Raw genomic sequence first — 17,352 nt, 5'->3', positions numbered from 1 at the left:
GAGGAGTCATTTCGTGGCCCCGGTCCCTACCCCCCACCCCCGCAGGCACCGAGGGGTGCAGGTGTCTCTTCCGAGCCGCACCCTCCCCCGCGCTCCCCCTCCCCAGTCCTGGGAGGGTGATCGGAAGGGAGCTGGCCTGGGGAGGGGGGCCGGGGGTAGATGCGTTCGTGTGTCACGGGGGAGGGAGGAGAAAAGGGAGGGGAGAGCCCGGGAGCGCGAGAGAGAGCGCGCGGCGGGCGAGGAGGGCGGGCGGGAGGCGGATCCTCCTACCTGGGGCGCGCTCCCTCGCTCGCGGCTCGCTTGCCGGGGCCGCGAGTCACCTGGGGAGGCCGACAAGTGCGGACACATTGGCCGCGGCGGCGCTCGGCGAGGCGCGCACGGCCCCAGGCGGCTAAGCCCGGCCGAGGCAGCGCCTGCCCGCCCACCCGCCCGCCTGCTGCGCCTGGTCCGGGCCCGCGCTCGCAGAACCCCACGGCCGCTCCGCTGGGCTCCGAGGTCGCGGTCCACGGCCCGGGTCACTCCCCCGGGCGCACGCAGCGGCTGGGGCGCCCTGGGCTCACCATGGTGGCAACGCGTGCCCAGTGCCCGCGCGTCGCCGGCCGCCCGAGCCGCAGCGCCGGCTGAGCGCGGTCCGCCTGCAGACCCCTGGTCCCGGCCCGCCCGCGCGTCCTCTCCGGCCGCGGCTGTCTATGGCGCAGCCCCCCTCTCTGGATCATGCACAGAAACTTTCGCAAGTGGATTTTCTACGTGTTTCTCTGCTTTGGCGTCCTCTACGTGAAGCTCGGGTGAGTGCTTCGGTGGGCGGGGGCGGCGGCAACCCGGAGAGCCACCTCCCGGGCTTCTCCGACGGGACGCGGGCACCGGAGGGGGTAGGTAGGGCGGCTGTAGGGGCCCCAAGACTGGCCTGCGAGTCGCACGCTCGCCCCGGCCCTGGGAGAGACTCCGCCGCCTCCCCCCCCCACCACGAGCGAGGAGTGCTCCAGAGGGGCGCGGAGCTCAGGACGAAGCAGGGAGAGCGCGGCGCGCGGGCGGCCACCGGCGGGCTCGCGGGTAGCGGCGAGCGTTCCCGGCTCGTACTTTCACCTGTTTGGGCTCCAGGCCCCGGGGGTGGGACGCACCTTCCCTCCCCCGGGCTGCTCTGGGCGCCGAGCCCGGATCGAGCGCTGGCCGCCTGGAGGGCGCGCCGGGGCGGGGGCGGGGGGCGTCCTGCAGCGGGGGGAGGCCGGGCGCGCACCCACCGCGAGCGCGCAGGCTCGGCACCCGCTGCGGCCCTTCGTCTCTATCCATCACCCGGACGTGTTGAAATTACCTTGACAACTCGTCCGGCTGGCTCAGGATGGGCCGCGAGGCCGGCGCGGCCGCCTCGGGCTCCGATCGGGGCCCGCGCCCCCGCCCGCCCGCCCGCCCCGGGCCCGGCCCCCTTTCGCCGCGCTCCCCCTGGCGAGGCCGGGCGGGCGGGCGGGCGGGCTCCAGGCGGGCCGCACTCGCTGTTCGCCGCGGTAGCTGCTCCGAGTCGTATTTCCACATTCCTGAACCCAGCCGAGTCCTTACCTGTTGAGCCGCGATCTCCTTTAGACAGAATCTGTCTCGGCCTCCCTCGATTGGGGGTGGAGGGGCAGGGTGACCGTCAGGGAGCGAGGTGCACCTCGCCGGGGCGCCCACTCCTCAGCGCTGGCCGCGGGCCCCTCGCACCTGCGGGCACCTGCATCCCGCGCTCCTACTGTGCGCCGCCGGCTGTGCCAAGGCCAGCCCCATCTAGGCCAGAGGAACGCCGCTGAGCAGACCTGTAGGAGGGGCGGGTTCCGGTACCTGGGAGACGGGCTTCCCAGGCTAGAGGTCGAAGCTGGACCTGATAACCAGCACCCTTCCAGCCCTTCTGTCCTCCGTCTGGGTACAAGTGGAGACGCCGAGGCTCACCGAGGACGGAAACCCTAAGTTGGTGGCCTCGGAGGAAGGGCTGGAAGCCCCCATGCTACTTTCAGCCCGGTAGAGCTGGGCGGGGTGTCTGCGGCTGGCCGCTGAGGGCAGTGTTTGTTGTAGGTCTGTGTTGGGTAGGCTGTGTCCCTGGGTGTTTGTTTATGGAGGTGAGGGGTGCTGGCTTTGAGCCTGCTGGGGGTGGGGGCAGGGTGGGCAGGCCACTGCTTTCTGGATTCTCTTCTGAGCCTACCAGGGGTCTGCAGCACCCCCCCCCCAGGAGGCCGGTCCCTGCTACCTGGCTGTAGCATGGAGGGCTTTGAGTTAGGTGCCTGACTGCCCCGGCTCAGGGTCCTCGCCAAAGGACTCAGCAAGCAGCCCCTCCCCCTCCAGCGACAGGAAACAAGTCTGTCCCCAGTCCCAGAAGAAGGTGCCTAGGTCCTGTGCCGCTGCCTGAGACTGGGTCTAGGGCTTGAGCTCTGCGCCATCTTCCTGCCTCCTGCTCCCTCCTGGCACGAGCTCTGCGTTTCTGGCTGCTCTGGATGGCGTGGTAGCCAGTGTTCAGTAGAGAGCAGGTGAGCGAGACCCAGAGGGGTTCCCAGGCCCCTGTGTCCGCTTCCCCCAGGACTGTGTTGAGGGGCAGGGCTAGTGGTCAGGCTTCCCTCGGGGTGGCCCTGGCTTTGTCCTGAAGACCCAGAGAGAGAACTCCTCCCCTTCCAGGAACCCCCCCCCCCCCAGTCCACACTTCTGGGATTCCAAAACCGGGTCTCCAGAGATCCTGTGGAATAACAGCCAGGGAAGCCCGAGACCTACCCTAGGACTCGCTGAGGAGAGAAAGGGCAGAACGGGGAGCACGCGCTCCTCCCCAGACTCTGGAGGATGGAAGTCTCTGTAATCTCAACCGATTTCTCTCTCTCTCTCTCTCTCTCTCTCTCTCTCTCTCTCTCTTGCTCCCTCTCTCTCTCTCTCTCTCTCTCTCTCATCTTTCTGTGTAAGAGAGGCAGCTGGGGCCTACGTGTGACCTAAAGGATTAGATGACCTTGGAGTTCAGTGGATTGAGGAGGAGGTTTGGGAACCCTGGGTCACAGGTGCCGATGCCTCTGCTTCTAGTGGCTTCTTTGCCCACACAGCCTCCCCTCCCTCATCGGAAGGAGAGGAAACACCCTTCCCTTGGCTGATGCGCTGCTGGCCGTGGGAGCCTTTCCCCTGACCGTGGTGACGGTGGCATCCCAGTAAACAGTCCAAGCAACCACTGGCAAACTCTTTATTTGTTATCATTAATGACTGTGAGATATAGGGTGCAGCAGCTTCTCTGGAGACACCTCCAAACGGAATCTCTGGACTTGGGAATCTGGGGGTCATAAGAGTTCAACCCCTAATCAGATTTGGTAGCGCAGCTCCTGATTTCCCCTCTGCTGCATATTTCCATGTGCATGTGCAGGGGGTCTCCGGGACCCCTCCTGGTGCATGTTTCCATGTGCATGTGCAGGGGGTCTCCGGAACCCCTCCTGGTGCACTCACCCCACACATGCCCTGCAGCCAATGCTCTGCACACACAGGCAGGAGCCAGAGCTCAGCCCTCAGGACCCCAGAGCACATTGCACTGCGGAGGCAGGTTCGAAGCACAGTGGCTTTGGGAAGCTACCGAACTTAACCCAGGGCCCTTGTGGATGGAGCTGCTGTCCATCCAGGATGGCGCCCAAGCAGGACAGAGAGAATCCAGGCCCAAGAGCTAGGTCAGCGGAGCTCCAGATTAGCCTGTGTCCAGGCTGGAGGAGCCAGGGTCCGGGACAAAGGTCCGAGAAGGCTGAAGGTTAGAAGGATGCCCAGGAGGGGTCTCCGTGCCAGGCCCAGGAGCCAAGAAAGCCACCCAGAGTCACTCACCGTATGTCACACAGCTCCTCTTTCCTGCCACTTTCCTTGCTGTGTGCGTCTCCACTTCTCTACTGGGGCGTTCTGATGCAGCCCGCCTCAGCAGACGCTAGGAAGTGGGGCCCCATTTCTGCAATTCTAGCCTAAAAGAAAATCTCATTAGAAGGAGGGTTCTTTAGACGAATCCCTCTCTACACCCACCTCGTCCAACTCCTCACAGAGGAGCAAAAGAAGAGAGGTGCAGAAGCCAGAGACTGGGGGGCGGAGGGCTCTGTGTGATGAGACCTGGGCTTGCAGGGCTCTCGGGCCTGACACAGACTACAACCCCAGTGGCGGGTCTGGCCGGGCAGCAGCCCCTGCACCCCACCCAGCCTCGAACCTGGCTGCCCCGGGAAGGCTAAGGCGCAGCACACAGCGCATCTGTGCGCACACCTGCGGGCTGCACAGCGCCCATGCTTCCAGAGGCACACACGGCAGGCACATGCGTGCACACACGAGTACACGTTGCGGAGCGCAGACCCTAGGAGGAGCTCACGCCCCTGAACGGTTACTGTGAGGTGCCTCCCCCCAGGTGCGCCCTCCGTAGTTGTGTGGCTTGCAGAAGGTTGCGGCGAGGGGATCCCGGCCAAGGCAACTTGGGCAAACCCTGGGGGCGGCTCCCGTCGCATGCTCCGGTCAGCCTTCCCTTTAAAAAAACCCGCCCGCGGAGGAGGCGGATGTAGGGGCGGCCTGTCCAATGGCAGCTGCGCGCCTCGGGAGACTTGGGGACGTGAGCCAGAGCGAGCGACAGAGCGGGTTCGCACCGACCGACGGACGGAGGACCAGACAGCCGCCTAGGCGAGCCCACTGTCCCCCGCCTGGCCCTCGCCCCGCACTCCAGCCCCAGCGTCCGCCGCTGCCCCAGATTCAGCAGGATGCGCGGCCCTGGCGGCGGGACGCGGGAGACTACCGTCCCCCGGCCCGCAGGCCCCGGTCCCTAGCGCGCGGCGCTACCGCCCTGTGTCCGGGAGGGCCGCGAGGACCCCGGCCTCAGTTGGCGTAGGAGCCCTGCGGGTGGGGCCTTCCCAGCCCCGCCAGGCGTGCCGGCCCACCATGCTCCTGCTGTCGCCTCGCAGCGCGCTCCTCTCCGTCTATTGCCCGCAGATCTTTCTCCTCCTGTCCAGCGGCAGCTACCTGTGAGTGCCGCGGGCGGCGGGCGGGGTGGGCGGGCGGGGAGCCCCTGGCCGCAGCTCCTGGAGCTGGGAGGGCAGGGAAGGAAGCAAACAAGGGCCCGGGGCGGGGCGCTGGGCGCACGGGAGCCCCAGGGACTTTGGATCACTTTGTTGTCCTAAACCACTGTGGAAGAACACCTGGGGCACAGCTGTGGCAGTGAGAAGCCTCAGCCCGCGGGGGCCGAGCAAAAGTGGCTTGAGTGTGGTGCCATGGCCAGCGCCGATCAGGCTGCGCGCACCGGGCGGGTGAGGGTGCGGGGTAGGGTGGGGGGGCGAGACGGGAAGGGAGGGAAAAGAGAGCGAGCCAGGAGACGCAGAGATTTCCCTCCGAGTCTTAGCTGCGTCCTGGACCAGCGGGGGGGACCCTCTTCCAGTGCCACATTAACCCACGCTGCGCTCACTGCCATGCTCCACCAAGGGTGGCTGTACGCTCCCAGCCGCCTCGCAGCGCACACAGCGGCACACGTGCACGCTGCGCGGGGCCACACAGTGCCCAGGCTGTACCCTCCACGTCGCCGCGGCCTCCCGCGCGGTGGTTACGCGCCGGGCAGCCTGGCCCCCGCCCCGGGAGGCTCCTCACCTGGGGGCGAGGAGGGCGCGCAGTGTGCGAGCGCGCGGCGGCGGCGGCGGCCGAGCGCGCAGGTACCGAGGCCAAGGGCCAGAGCGCGCGGAGCCCGGCGCGGAGAGACGGGCAGGGCAGCGCCCACCAGGCGATGGGAAGCTCGGGGGCAGGGCCCGGGCCGGCCCAGCGAGCCGAGGGGGCGCGTCCGCGCGCGGTGGTGGCTTCGCCCGACTCCTAATGGGACGCATATGCTCTGGCCTCCGATTTAAAAAAGAAGTTTGATTTATGGAACCGCCGTTTGGGGGAATTTAAGCTGGATGCTACTGATTAAACCTCAGAGCCAGCGCTCCCTCCCCTTCTCTCCCCTCCCCCTCCCCCTCCTTAACACGCGGGCCACGTCCGGGGTCGCCTAACGCGGCCAGAGGCGGCAGCCGCCGCCTTCCCGCTCCCCGCGCCGCCCCCTTCTCTCCGCGCTGCCGCAGGCCTAATAAATCGCCCCGCCCCCACCCCTTTTAATAAAGACGCGGCCAATTTCTCCTTCAGCTCCTAGGAAATTACTATCCTACCAGTTTTCCTTCTATAAATAGTCGTGCATCTTGAAACAAAAGTTCGCAACCACAGCCAGATGCTGCGAGGCCCGCGGTTTCCCCGACTGTGGGACATAATTACAAGGTCCGGGCAGAGGGAGCGCTCCAGGCCCGGCGGGCAGCCCCGGGCTGCCGAGGCATCGCCTGGGGTGGGGGGTAGCAAGCCGCCCCAAGCAGGGCGCAGGGCCCTGTGGGCACCTTTGATCCGTGGGGGACCTGGGCCAGGAGAATCCTGCTTCTGTTGTCCCGTGAAATGGATCAGCCAAAGGGGTCTTGGGGCTCTGGGCTTCCCGTCGTGGGGTTTGTGAGGTCTCCCCTTCTCCAGAATCCTGGCATCACAGTCTTAGCTGAATAACCCGCAGCTACTCTGCCTGAGAAATCATTTTGGGAACTGGCAGCCGGTTGGTGTTCCTGGGGAGGTGTCCAGGGGGTGGAGGCCGCGAGCCCATCAGAGAGGGCTGGGGATCAGTGTAAGAGGGCTGGTGGTTAGAGTGGGAAGCCCCTCAGCCACTGCGGAGCTCCGTGACAGATGGAGACCAGTCTGTCTCTGCACGCCCCACCCCCAGTCTTCCTGTGGGACGACCCCACTTCAGGCGTGTAGTGACCACCATCTGCACCCATTCAGGCTTGTCCTGATTCTACACAGCCACCTTTGGGGCTGAAATGTGGGTGGGGGGGGGCATCAGGCAGACCGGAACCTTTGCTTTCCAGTGCCAGTCCAGCCAGGTCTTCAGACCAGAGTGGTGGGGAGAAAGTGCTGATTTTACCCTTCACAGGAGCAGCCCTGGGCATGGCCCTCGTGGCCCTGGGCTCTCCTGCCTCATTGGGTGTCACAGGGTTGGTTCTAAAGATGCTGCGAAGGAACTGGTCTCGAGTGTGCATGGTGAGAAGGCCCTGATTCAGGTGTCCCTGACACTGAGGTGGAACTGGGCTACACAGCCAATGCAGAAGAGCTCTGAGAACTATGGAAGGTGAGGGGGGTCGATGTGCAACCCCCCCCCAGCACTGCAGGAATGCCCAGAGGATGCCATAGCTAGGAGGGGCCCTGGGTGGAGGCTGTATTCTGCTCCAGAGAACTTTCCAGAAGGCATCCCATTGCTGGGATCACAGACACTGGCAAACAGTTGATCCTGCCCCTTTCATCTGGGCTGTTCTCCCAGCTCCCTGAGCTGGGCTGTGGTCCGTGCACAGTGAATCCCACTGATCGGGTTGGACATGTTTGCTGGCCTGGAAGGGCCCTGAGCCCTCTCCGGATGCTGAGTAGGGTCCAGCTGTGTGAGACAGCGCTGGGAAGCCCTGGCCATGCCTGGGTTTAGGTTGTCGGTGTAGGGCTCCCAGGGCCAGTGGAGGTCAGTAAGGGTCCAAGGGAGGGCAGGTGGGGAGGGCTTGGAGTGCTTTGTTCAGTTGGCATGGGGCCTGGCCCAGACCTGGAGAGAGAACCGACTGAGCCACTATAAGGGCAGGTCCCTTCCGGTCTGGGCCTCCCTCTCCTAGAAGTGGTGGTTGGCTGTGACGACCCCCCCATGTCTTCCGGTACAGCCTGTCATGGTGACCGCCTGCTCTGGGGAGCTGAATGACTCATGGGTGACAGGGTGGTTACTCACCGACCACCTGGCTTGAGGGGAGCAGGGGGCCCTCACCACTGCCGTGCCCAGGCTCAGCCGAGCCTCTTCCCGGCGGCTCCCACTGTGGTTTCGCCGGTGGTGCTGACCACAGTCCCAGAAGCCCCGTGGGCATGACCCTCGGTGGGGGTGCTGAATCAGGTCCACTGCAGTGGTCTCAGCCCAGGAGGGCAGCGTGGGTCACATGGCTCGAGGAGACAGGTCACCCAAGGTCTGGAGGGTGGTGTATATTTTGTCCAGGGAGGGAAGCCTCTCTGGGTCTTGGTTTCCTCACCCAAGGTGGGGCAACAAAGGTCCCATCCCCATAGCTCAGGTCAGGCCCGGGCAACTCTGGGCTGGAAAGCATGTGACATCCCATCAAGCAGTGGCAAACAATTAAACCGAGACACCCATATAGTTTACCTCCCAGGGAAGCTTCCAGCGGAAGGAGAGGACTGGAGCCCCAAGCTCCCAAACCCCTGTCGCTATGGCAAGACTCCCCAGCCAGGAGACAGGAGTCCCTGTGTGTGCAAGAGTGCTTTGTCTCCTGGGGCTGCAGGAGAGACCCCTTTCTGCCCGGTCTTCCCTGGCGTTCTGGAGGGGCAGGGAAATGCAGACCACCAGGTTCTCGCCCCCTAGCAGCACCTCTCCGCCTGCTGTGTCCTGCCCTCCGCTGACTCCTCAGCCCTGGAGCACTGATTGAGGTTAGGTAAACCCCACTGGGGTGAGAATGTAGAGCCAGTGCTCAGCTGGGACCCTGGTGTCCCAGGACTGCTCAGGGGACAGATGGCTCTGGGTGTCAGGAGCAGGGAGGCTGGCCTTTGGCAATGCCCAGAAAGTGCATTTGCTCAGGAAGGAGCTGTGCCAGCTCCCTGAGTGTCTTGGAGAGCCTTTGGTAGGAAGTGGATCTAGACAAGAGTTTGAAGAACTTGGCCAAACTAAGCACATAATAGCATGGAAGAGACCCCTGAATGGGGAGCATGAACTCAGACACATTTACTCAGGGTCACCAACCAGCGAGCATCTCAACGTCTTACTGAGGGACAGATAGGGTGCTCCAGAGAGATGGGCCTTTGCAGAGGTCACCTGGGGCCCAGTTCCCATTCCAACCCCTCACCTCTCTCTCTCTCTCTCTCTCTCTCTGGGGTTGTCCAGGCCAGGGGTTGGGGGCACAGTGAGGGCAGGCAATCCCATGAAGGGCGCGATGGTTGAGGTGTCACTTGCATGTCGTTTCCTTGGTTAGTGGCTCTCCTAGGCAACTCTGGGGCTGCAGGGGACCCGGTCATGTGATCACACTGGCGGCCTCTGTCTTTCACCCTTGAATGCCACTGTAAGATTCATGCTATCACTGAGGTGCAGGCAGATCAGGGTTGCACTGCTGTGGCTACCTTGGAGGGAACAGAGCCCCTTCTGGGGTTTGGTTGAGTGTTCTGAGGGCGGTGGGGAGAAGTGGGGGGTTACACTTCAAAACTCGACTGCCTATCAGAGCAGGGTCAGGGGGAAGGGTCCAGAGCAGAATCCCTCTAACCCTCTGTGCAGCTCTTGGCCAGCCCACTATCACTCCCCCCCTCCATCTCCTGGGCAGGTAGAGTAACTCCAGCAGGCTCCCTGGAGGCCTCCATTTTCCATGGCCCTGAGTCCGGCTGGGATAGGGCTCAGCTCCTCTCCCAAGGGGACAGGAGGCGGGCGCCCTCCCTTGTCAGATGAAACCCCGTCCCAGGGCTCCCTCAGCCTGATGAAAGGGTCATTGTGTGGCGCAGGCCGCCCGCTGGCCAAGGACAAAACGGCCGTTTGTCCTCCCTCCTTGGTGTGGGGCTGGGGGCCTCCCTTCGGGCTGGCTGGTGGGTGGGGGTGGGGACAGGTGCGCTCCTGCTCCCTCTCCTTCCCTACCTTCCCGCTTGACTTTGCACGGACCCCTCCTCCAAGCCTGTCCACCCTCAGGGCCTCCTGGACCCTCGAGGGTGGATCCCCAGGCTTAGGCCCGCGGCTGGGAGGCAGTGAGCTTCCATCCCTGGAAGCATCCGAACAGATGAAAGAGTTAGGGATGCTGGGGAAGGGCCCTGCTGGTGTGGGGTTGGAGCCAAGGTCCCACAGTCGCCAGCAGAGCAGTGGGCGGGGCCTGCGTCCCCAGCCAGCTGTGGCAGGTGCTCGGCTGGGCTGGGAGGGGACCATGCTGAAATTCTACAGCCCCGCAGTGGCCGTGGGAATCATAGACTGTGAATGAAGCCTTCAAGGAGCTGGAGCACAGCTGGGGATCAAGACTCCCTGCTGAGAAGCAGCTCCCAGGCAGGTGTAATGTCTGAAGAGCCTATGCCAGCATCCCCTGGCCAGTGGCACCTGAACACCTCCATCGCCTTCGGGAACCTTCTCCCATGGTGCTCCTTACTCCCAACCCTCTTGGTGTGTAAAAGTCCTGTGCTGAGCCCAGCTAAAGTGGCTTCAGGTGGCCAGACCGCTGGAGAGAAAGACCCTGGACACAAGATGTGTGGCATCTTGCCTTAGCTCCCTGAAGCAGCTCTTGGTGCATGAACCTGCTGCCAAAAACCCTTTGATTTTGGCTGGGGAGATGGCTCAGTGATTAAAGGTACTTGCTTGCAAAGCCTGCTGGCCTGGGTTCAGTTCTCTAATACCTGCATGAAGCCAGATGCACAAAGCGGTACATGTATCTGGAGTTCATCCTTTGCAGTGCCTAGAGGCCCTGGTGTGCCCATCTTCTCTCTTTCTCTGTCAAATAAATAAAATATATATTTTTGAAAAGCCTCTAAGTCCAGGCTCAGTGTTGCAGGCCTGTCACCCCAGTGCTCAGGAGGATTTTGAGCTTGAGGCCAGCCTGGGCTATGTAGCGAGGGCTGTCTCAATCAATGACAGCAAAAGCCCTTAGAATGGGAATTTCTCTGGAATGGACCACTTGACCTATGGAAACCTGCCTGGGGACCCGGGCCTGGGATTCCTACTTCCCATCTTGTACCCGACATACAACTCCCTTCGGGGTCTGTTGTAGTTGCTTTCCTCCCTGGCTGCCAGCAAGGGCTGAGCCCAAGCCGTCCCTCCCATAGGAATGGGAGGCGGTAAGGTCAGGGGGCAGGCATGTCCAGGTCAAGGTGGCCGAGCTCAGCTTTGAATGTGAGTCTGTCTGGCTCTGCGGTCCATGCTGCCGTGCAAGGCATCTTGCTGAGGTGGTCTTGGTCCTGCAGCCAACACTGTTGCAGCCTTTCTAATGTGCATTGTAATTTTCATGGGTTGACAACATGACCAAGGCAGCTGTAGCTTTCTATAGAGCGGGAGTCACAGAGCCCTGAGCGAGGGCTTCTCAAGGACTTGGGCTGCCTCCTGCTTCAGCTCTGGGGCCAGGCACGGGGATGTCCCTTCCTGTTTGTTCCTGACCCCAGTGGCTCGGAGTGTAGCTTGAGCAGGGAGAGATGGTAACCCCTGTGTGTGTTTGGGTTGGGGGTGGGCTCATGTGGCTGGCTAAGCTATGAATCTGTGGCACCCCTCGCCTTGCCTGGCCCTTGGTTTCCTCATCTGAATGGTGACTGGAGAGCCTCCACCCTCCTCTGAGCTCACTCCTGCCTGCCTTCCCTGGCATTCACAGAGCCTTGAGGCACACACCCTGGGGCCCTGACCTCCTAACTGGGGGTAAGACAGGAAAGACCTTGAAAGGATGGTAACCTGAGAAGCCCAGTGGACCACCCTCCACCAGCCTGTGGGCACAGGCAGAAGCAGGAGGTAGGGGCTAGGCTGGGAGCTGGATGTCTTTTGGTGACCCTGGTCTTCCGGGGTGACTTCAACTTTGGCAAAGAATCCTGGGAATTTCCAGGTGCTGTCGACCCTCCCCAGGAGCCAGACTTGTGACTTATATCTCGATCATCTCTATATTCCGGGGCCAGTCTGTGATCCTGTGGCCTGGGCCAGGCTGTAGGGCGGCTGGCTTCAAGCTTCTCTGAGTCAAAGTGCTGGCCGGGCCACACCAGGGGCTAAGCAGAGCTGGCATTCCCCTTGGCGGTCCTGCCATAGGGGTGGATGGAGTACCAGGTTGGGCATGCTAGCCTCCCGGGAGGACCCTCCTGAGCCTCAGGCTGTGGGATGGGTTAAGGTGCTCCTCGGCCCGACCGCAGTGTTCAGGGAGTGTTCCCTGGGGTCCGCTGGGCAGGCAGGCGGTGTGGAGAGGGCAGCAGCTCTAGCTGCTCTCTGTGGGAGCTCAGGAAGGACAGTCCTTGAGGTGTCCAGGCCTTGTCAGGAGGGATAGAAGGATGCCCAGACCTCCAGCCTGCCCTCCCTCAGAACCTTCCTCACTGGCCCTGAAGCCAGTGGCATCCCTTCACGCCGAGGCTCCCAAGGTGAGTAGGGCAGGGCGGCTACCTTTGGAAAGCTGGCCCACTACAGGCGGCATTTCCCAGAGCGGTGGGGACTGGGGCATGCAACCAGATCTGTGACCCCTGACTTCCCCTCTGCCTTCCGAGGGCTGGGGCGACTCCTCCAGCGGCTGGCAGGATGGCTGCAGTGGCCCTGGTAGGAGCATGCCCTGGAGGCAGAGCCAGCGGGGAGATGGGCCTCTTGTCTACATCACTGCCAGGCTGCTGTGCAGACGTGGGCAAAATGCTGTCCCTCTCTGAGCCTCCTCTGGAAAACGCGAGCGATGAGCCCCCAGGCAGGCTGACAGCGGGACTGAGTGACTTGTTTGCTGAGGCACCTGAGCTGAGGCAGTGGGCTGGGAAGGCCATGCAAGCTGGGGCTGGGGCTTCTCAGTCCCGGGTAGAGGGGTACCAGGCTGTGCTCAGGAGGCTTCTGAAACATCTTTGGCGACAGCCGAGGGCAAGGAGAGGTCTGAGCCCGGCTGAGGCTCACACTGACCTGGGTCCTGGGTAGGCTAGGCAGGCCCCATCCCGTCTGGGCTCTGTCTCCCCACTGACCCTGAGCAGGCGCTCAGCCCCGCTTCGTGGTCTGCAGAGGTAGGAGTTTCTTGGCTCCCAAATCCACAGCTCAGAACACGTCCAGCATACACAGGAGGTGCTGGCCCGGCCCAGCCACCCAGTGGCCAGGCTCTCTAGCTTATGGTGTAGGACCTGCCAGCTTCTCCCCACTGGCTCCACCCATCTGTCCAACTGTCCCCAAGTCTCAGGTTGGTGTCCTGCCCAACCTGGCCTTCAGGGTACTTCCATGTCCCGTAGGTCAGGCACTGAGGGCCATCCTGGGCTGAGGAGGTCTTAGTCCTATTGGGCCCTGGCATCTCTGAGCATGGGTCATCCCCATCTCTACCGTGGGAAGCAAAGAGAAATATCAGGGGTAATGCCAGAGAAGGACCATCTCAATCCCAGTACCCATCAGGGGCCTGGCACAGGTGACCCTGCTGGAATGGGAGGGAGGATTGAGTAGAGCCAGGCAGGCTTTCTGGAGGAGGAGGCAACATGCAGCCATGGAGTCTAAGCGAGTCTGCCAACCCCTGCTGACCCCTTTGGCCAGGGCTGTTGTGTTGCCCCGTGGGTGTGGCTTGCCTGCCTCCAGTAGCCCCAGCCTGCCCCGGTCCCTCGTTTGATTGATGCCTGCTTTCTCTTGGGCTGCCTTCTTTCTCTCCAGGGTGGGGTCCCGGGATGCCTGGCCGGAATGCCAACTATGTAACTATGTGGAAGGGTGGGAAGGCATCAGGGAAGCTTCACTCTTGTCTGAGCACTGCTTGGCTGGTTGCTGAGGAGAGCAGTGGCCTAGAGAGACCAACGCAGCAGAGCCCAGGCTGGAGGGAGGAGCTGTTCACAGAAGACCCGCCCACAGGCAAGTAGCTCCGCCCACTGGACAGCCCAACACTGAGGCCCAAAGAGGCCAGTGACTGAGCAGAACTGGAACCCAGATCCTACAGCCACAGGTTTCATCTTGTTTTTGTTTTTCGAGGTAGAGTCTCACTCTAGCGTAGTTTCAGGCTGGCCTTGAACTCATGGTGATCCTCCTACCTCTGCCTCCAGGTGCTGGGATTAAAGGCGTGCGCCCCCACGCCCAGCTCACAGAAGCTTTTTTTAGAGGTTCCAGCCTCAGGTACACTGGCTATTGTCTTCACCCCTCATTATGTAGAGGGAAACAAAAGCCCCCCGTGTAGGGTGGGAAGGAGCTGTGGAGTGAGCCATTCCCTGAGCAAAGCCTGTGGGTGCCCGGCACTGGCTCTCCTCGGCTCTTGCCTGCGTCTAGACACTTCTTGGTGTTTCTTCTCTGCCTGTTTCCTTCTTTGTAAGTTTAAGCTGGCAAGGCCCACCCTGAGGAGACTGTGGGGGTGAGGTGGGACAGGGTGGCACACAATGACACTACACAGGAAGGGTGGTGGCTCTTTTTGTCCACTAGTCACAGATGTAGCCTCTTCCAGGACAGGTGAGGGGACAGATGGGATGGCCAGGTTGGACCTGTCCTCTGATATTCCCTCTAAGGCCTCACCTAAGCCCAGGTTCTTCCTCTCTAGGCCAGGGGTCACTTGCCAAAGGAGGGCTGTCTGTCCCTATTTTCAGATGAAAAAATTGAGATGGCCCTGGGTCTGGGGACACAGCTCAGTGGGTAGAGGGTTTGCCTGGCTGTATGAGGATCAGAGAGGTCCTCCTCTGCTGCATAGTGAGTTCAAGGCTGTATTGGGATACATGAAACACTGTCTCAAAAACAAGCAAACAAAAACAGAGAGAAAAGTAAGGAAAGGAGAGGGAAGGAGAAAAGAAGGAAGGAAGGAAGGAAAAGAAAGGGAATGAATGAATGAATGAGTTCTGGAAAGGTCTGCCCTGCCCACACTGAGCTGGGGTCACCAGCAGAAGGAAATGAATTGAAGAAAGACCAGAGGACAGGTGGCTCAGAGGCAGTGACCTTGGTCTTTGCCAAGTTCCACTCTGACAGCTCTATGCCATCCCACAGACCTGGGTGAGCCCTGGCCAGCTTCTAGAGCTAAGAGTTAGTAGCTAATGGGCAAGGAACAGGGGCTCAGTGGGAGCCCAGAACTGGGGTCTCAGGGCCCCACAGGCCGCAGCGGGACTTCAGAGCGCCCCCACTCCAAGAAGAGCCTTTAGCCCCTCAGAGGATGGAGAAGCTGTTGCTGTCCTACCCACCTGAGGGAGACGTGGGCTGGCGCCACCCTCCAGGGGATTTGCTGAGTTACTTCCTGGATGAGTGGACCCAGGCCCGCCTTCCTGGCCGATCATAGATAATTAGAACATTCTTCAAATATTTTGCCTGAGGATGCCCAAGAAGGAAGAATTACAAAGTGCCCCGGGCCAGGAGCGTGGGCTGGGGAAGCTGGGCAGCTGGGCAGCTGGCCGGGCCGGGGCTGGGGGCCTGGAGAAGGCTGGGCCAGCCTGTCCCTACCTCACAGGGCTGGAGTTGGGGTGGAGGTTCAAATGCAAGGCCAGCTTAGGGATGGCCAGGTACCTGGCCACAGGGAGGGTTCCTGCCCTGGTGAGTGGGTAGCAAGCAAGGGGCAGAGCCTCTTCAAATGGCCTTGGGACAAGCCTGAGGGTCAAGTGATGGGGGTCCTAGGACGCCAAGGAGGCTAGCAGGTCAGAGCCTGCAGAGCAGGGGTCTCTGGAGTGGGGAGAGCCAGGCACAGCCAGAAGGGGCACTGGGAGAAGGGAAAGGCCAAATCCCCGTGCAGCAAGCTGGGGTTGTGTTGAAGCTGGCTTCCTGAGGAGAGGCCTATGGCTGGGCCTGGGGCTCAGAAGCCTGAGGACTGCGGAGTGTCAGGAACAGGGCTAGGCCTGGCCAGGGGTGGAACGTATAGGGATCATGGGAGCAGAGGACAGAGGGAAAACCTTGTGGCCCTTGGCAAGTGCTCCCTTAGGGGTACTCTGCTCCTTGAAGGGAATACCCCTGTCCCAGGATTCCTTTCCTGGCCTACGTGGGCTCAGCCTGTTTCTAGACAGTGGTACCTGGCTTGGGGGAACAATACCTTTACAGCAGGGGTACTCTGACTCAGAAGCCAGGGAGAAGGGGAACACAGGATCCCAATGTGGGGAGGAGCTCTGTCCAGAGAGAGGGGCGGTCAGATGAGGGTCACTGTCATTGCAGGGCCATTTGTCCTGCACTGAGCCGCTTCAGTCTTGGGCCATGGTATGTGGGATCAGTGGTTGGGACTTGCAAGTATAGGCGATGCTGAGTTGGAGGTGCCTGGTCTGTGTTGGACAACAGGCCGCATCGTGGCCCCGAAGGTTGCTGGGGCTTCCTCTGTGTGGGAGAGACCACTTCATCTGTCCCCTGTGCAGCTGGTGGTGACGCTACTTCTCTTTGGCTATTTATTTTTAAAATATTGTATTTATTTATTTGAGAGAGAAAGAGAGACAGAGAAAGAGGCAGGCAGAGAGAGAGAATGGGCCTGTCAGAGCCTCCCACCCTGCAAGCAAAGTCCAGACACATGCATCTAGCATTACATGGGTACTGAGGAATCAAACCCGGGCCATCAGGCTTTGCAAGCAAGTGCTTTAACCACTGAGCCATCTCTCCAGTCCCCTCTTTGGCTATTTAGATGTAAAGACATGGTCTATACTGCTCTCACCCCAGTTCTCCCCAGCAGTGCCAGCTTCAAATACTCAGGGACAAGGTAAACCAGGGGAGGGCACCCCCACTGCCTCACTGTGCTCATGTATTTGGGTCTCCTGTGGGAGCCACTGTGCTGGAGAAGGGTCTCTTCCAGCCCGTGATGTGTCCAAGCTGCCTCCCTGTGTGTCTTCATCCTCTCATGGATCCTTCCTCCCTTCCTTCCTTCCTTCATTTTCATTCATACGTTCACTTATTGCAGAAGTGTCTAGGAGCCAGTGAGGGGCAGGTACTCAGCCTAAGCCTGAGAGACCCTCCTATGTTGGTTGGTGCCTTCCTCAACAAGGAGACCTGCCCACTCCAAAGGCAACTTTTGACTCCCCAAGTGGACAACTGCCCAACCTCCACCATCTTTGAGGGTCACGGACATGGTTGTCACTAGGAAGGGCTGGGGACAAAGCCTGGACTGGCCTTGGGGACAGGGACGTGGGCTGCAGTCCCACCACCTGGCTGCCTGCCGAGCTGCTGCGCCCACGGCCAAGCCTTTCTGGACGGTGGGGCAGGGTAGGCATGGGTGCGCTGGCCTCCGTCTCAGCCGCTTCTTGTGCCGGTTGCGGAGACACCAGAGCTGCCTGTTAAGGCTGCAGACGAGACAGGGTTTGGGGGTGGCCCCTGGGGTGTGTGTAAGGACTGCGGTGGCTTCGGGATCCCAGCATGGTGTGGTGCTTTGCTGGTCCCGGAAGGAGGCGGAAACGGGGGGTAGAGAGACCTTGTCCGTGAGTGCTGGGGGCGGGGAAGGAGTGGGCCTCCTTTCAGGCCTGGAGGTCAGTGATGGCCACGCAGGCTACGTGTCATCCCAGGCCAGCTGCCAAGTACGTGTACGTCACGTCCTCCTCCTCCCACCACCTCTGCCATGGGTCAGGGTGGCTTTCACCCCTGTCTTACAGAAGAGGAAACTGAGGCACAGAGAGGTTAGGAAACGCGCCTGAGGCATCACAGCCAGGTAGAAGCAGGTTTAGGGTTGTCACTGAGTTTGTCCCACAACTTATGTCCCTAACTGTTGCCCCAAAGGGCTAGACCTGGGTGGCTGTGTTGGCAAGGGGCTGTCTTCCCCTACC

At 61.6% G+C, this 17,352-nt stretch overlaps 1 protein-coding gene across 2 annotated transcripts in view; it reads left to right on the top strand.

The window, feature by feature from the left end:
- The first annotated feature begins 637 nt into the window (after positions 1-637).
- The window catches only part of Wnt7b (Wnt family member 7B), a 50,608-nt gene continuing 33,893 nt past the window's right edge, over positions 638-17,352 (top strand). Inside the window, exon 1 of one of the 2 annotated variants that reach the window (XM_045153394.1) lies at positions 638-785. In XM_045153394.1, coding sequence (XP_045009329.1) covers positions 715-785 — 71 coding nt within the window. In that variant the 5' untranslated portion in view covers positions 638-714. Of the gene's footprint in view, positions 786-4,821; positions 4,962-17,352 lie in introns of those variants that run through there. The other variant, XM_004650389.2, reaches the window with a different exon arrangement.

This window comes from Jaculus jaculus, chromosome 6, assembly GCF_020740685.1.
Source record: "Jaculus jaculus isolate mJacJac1 chromosome 6, mJacJac1.mat.Y.cur, whole genome shotgun sequence".
NCBI classification, from domain to species: Eukaryota; Metazoa; Chordata; class Mammalia; order Rodentia; family Dipodidae; genus Jaculus; species Jaculus jaculus.
Note: the sequence above shows the minus strand (reverse complement) of the source record. Positions and strands in the feature narration are given on the sequence as shown.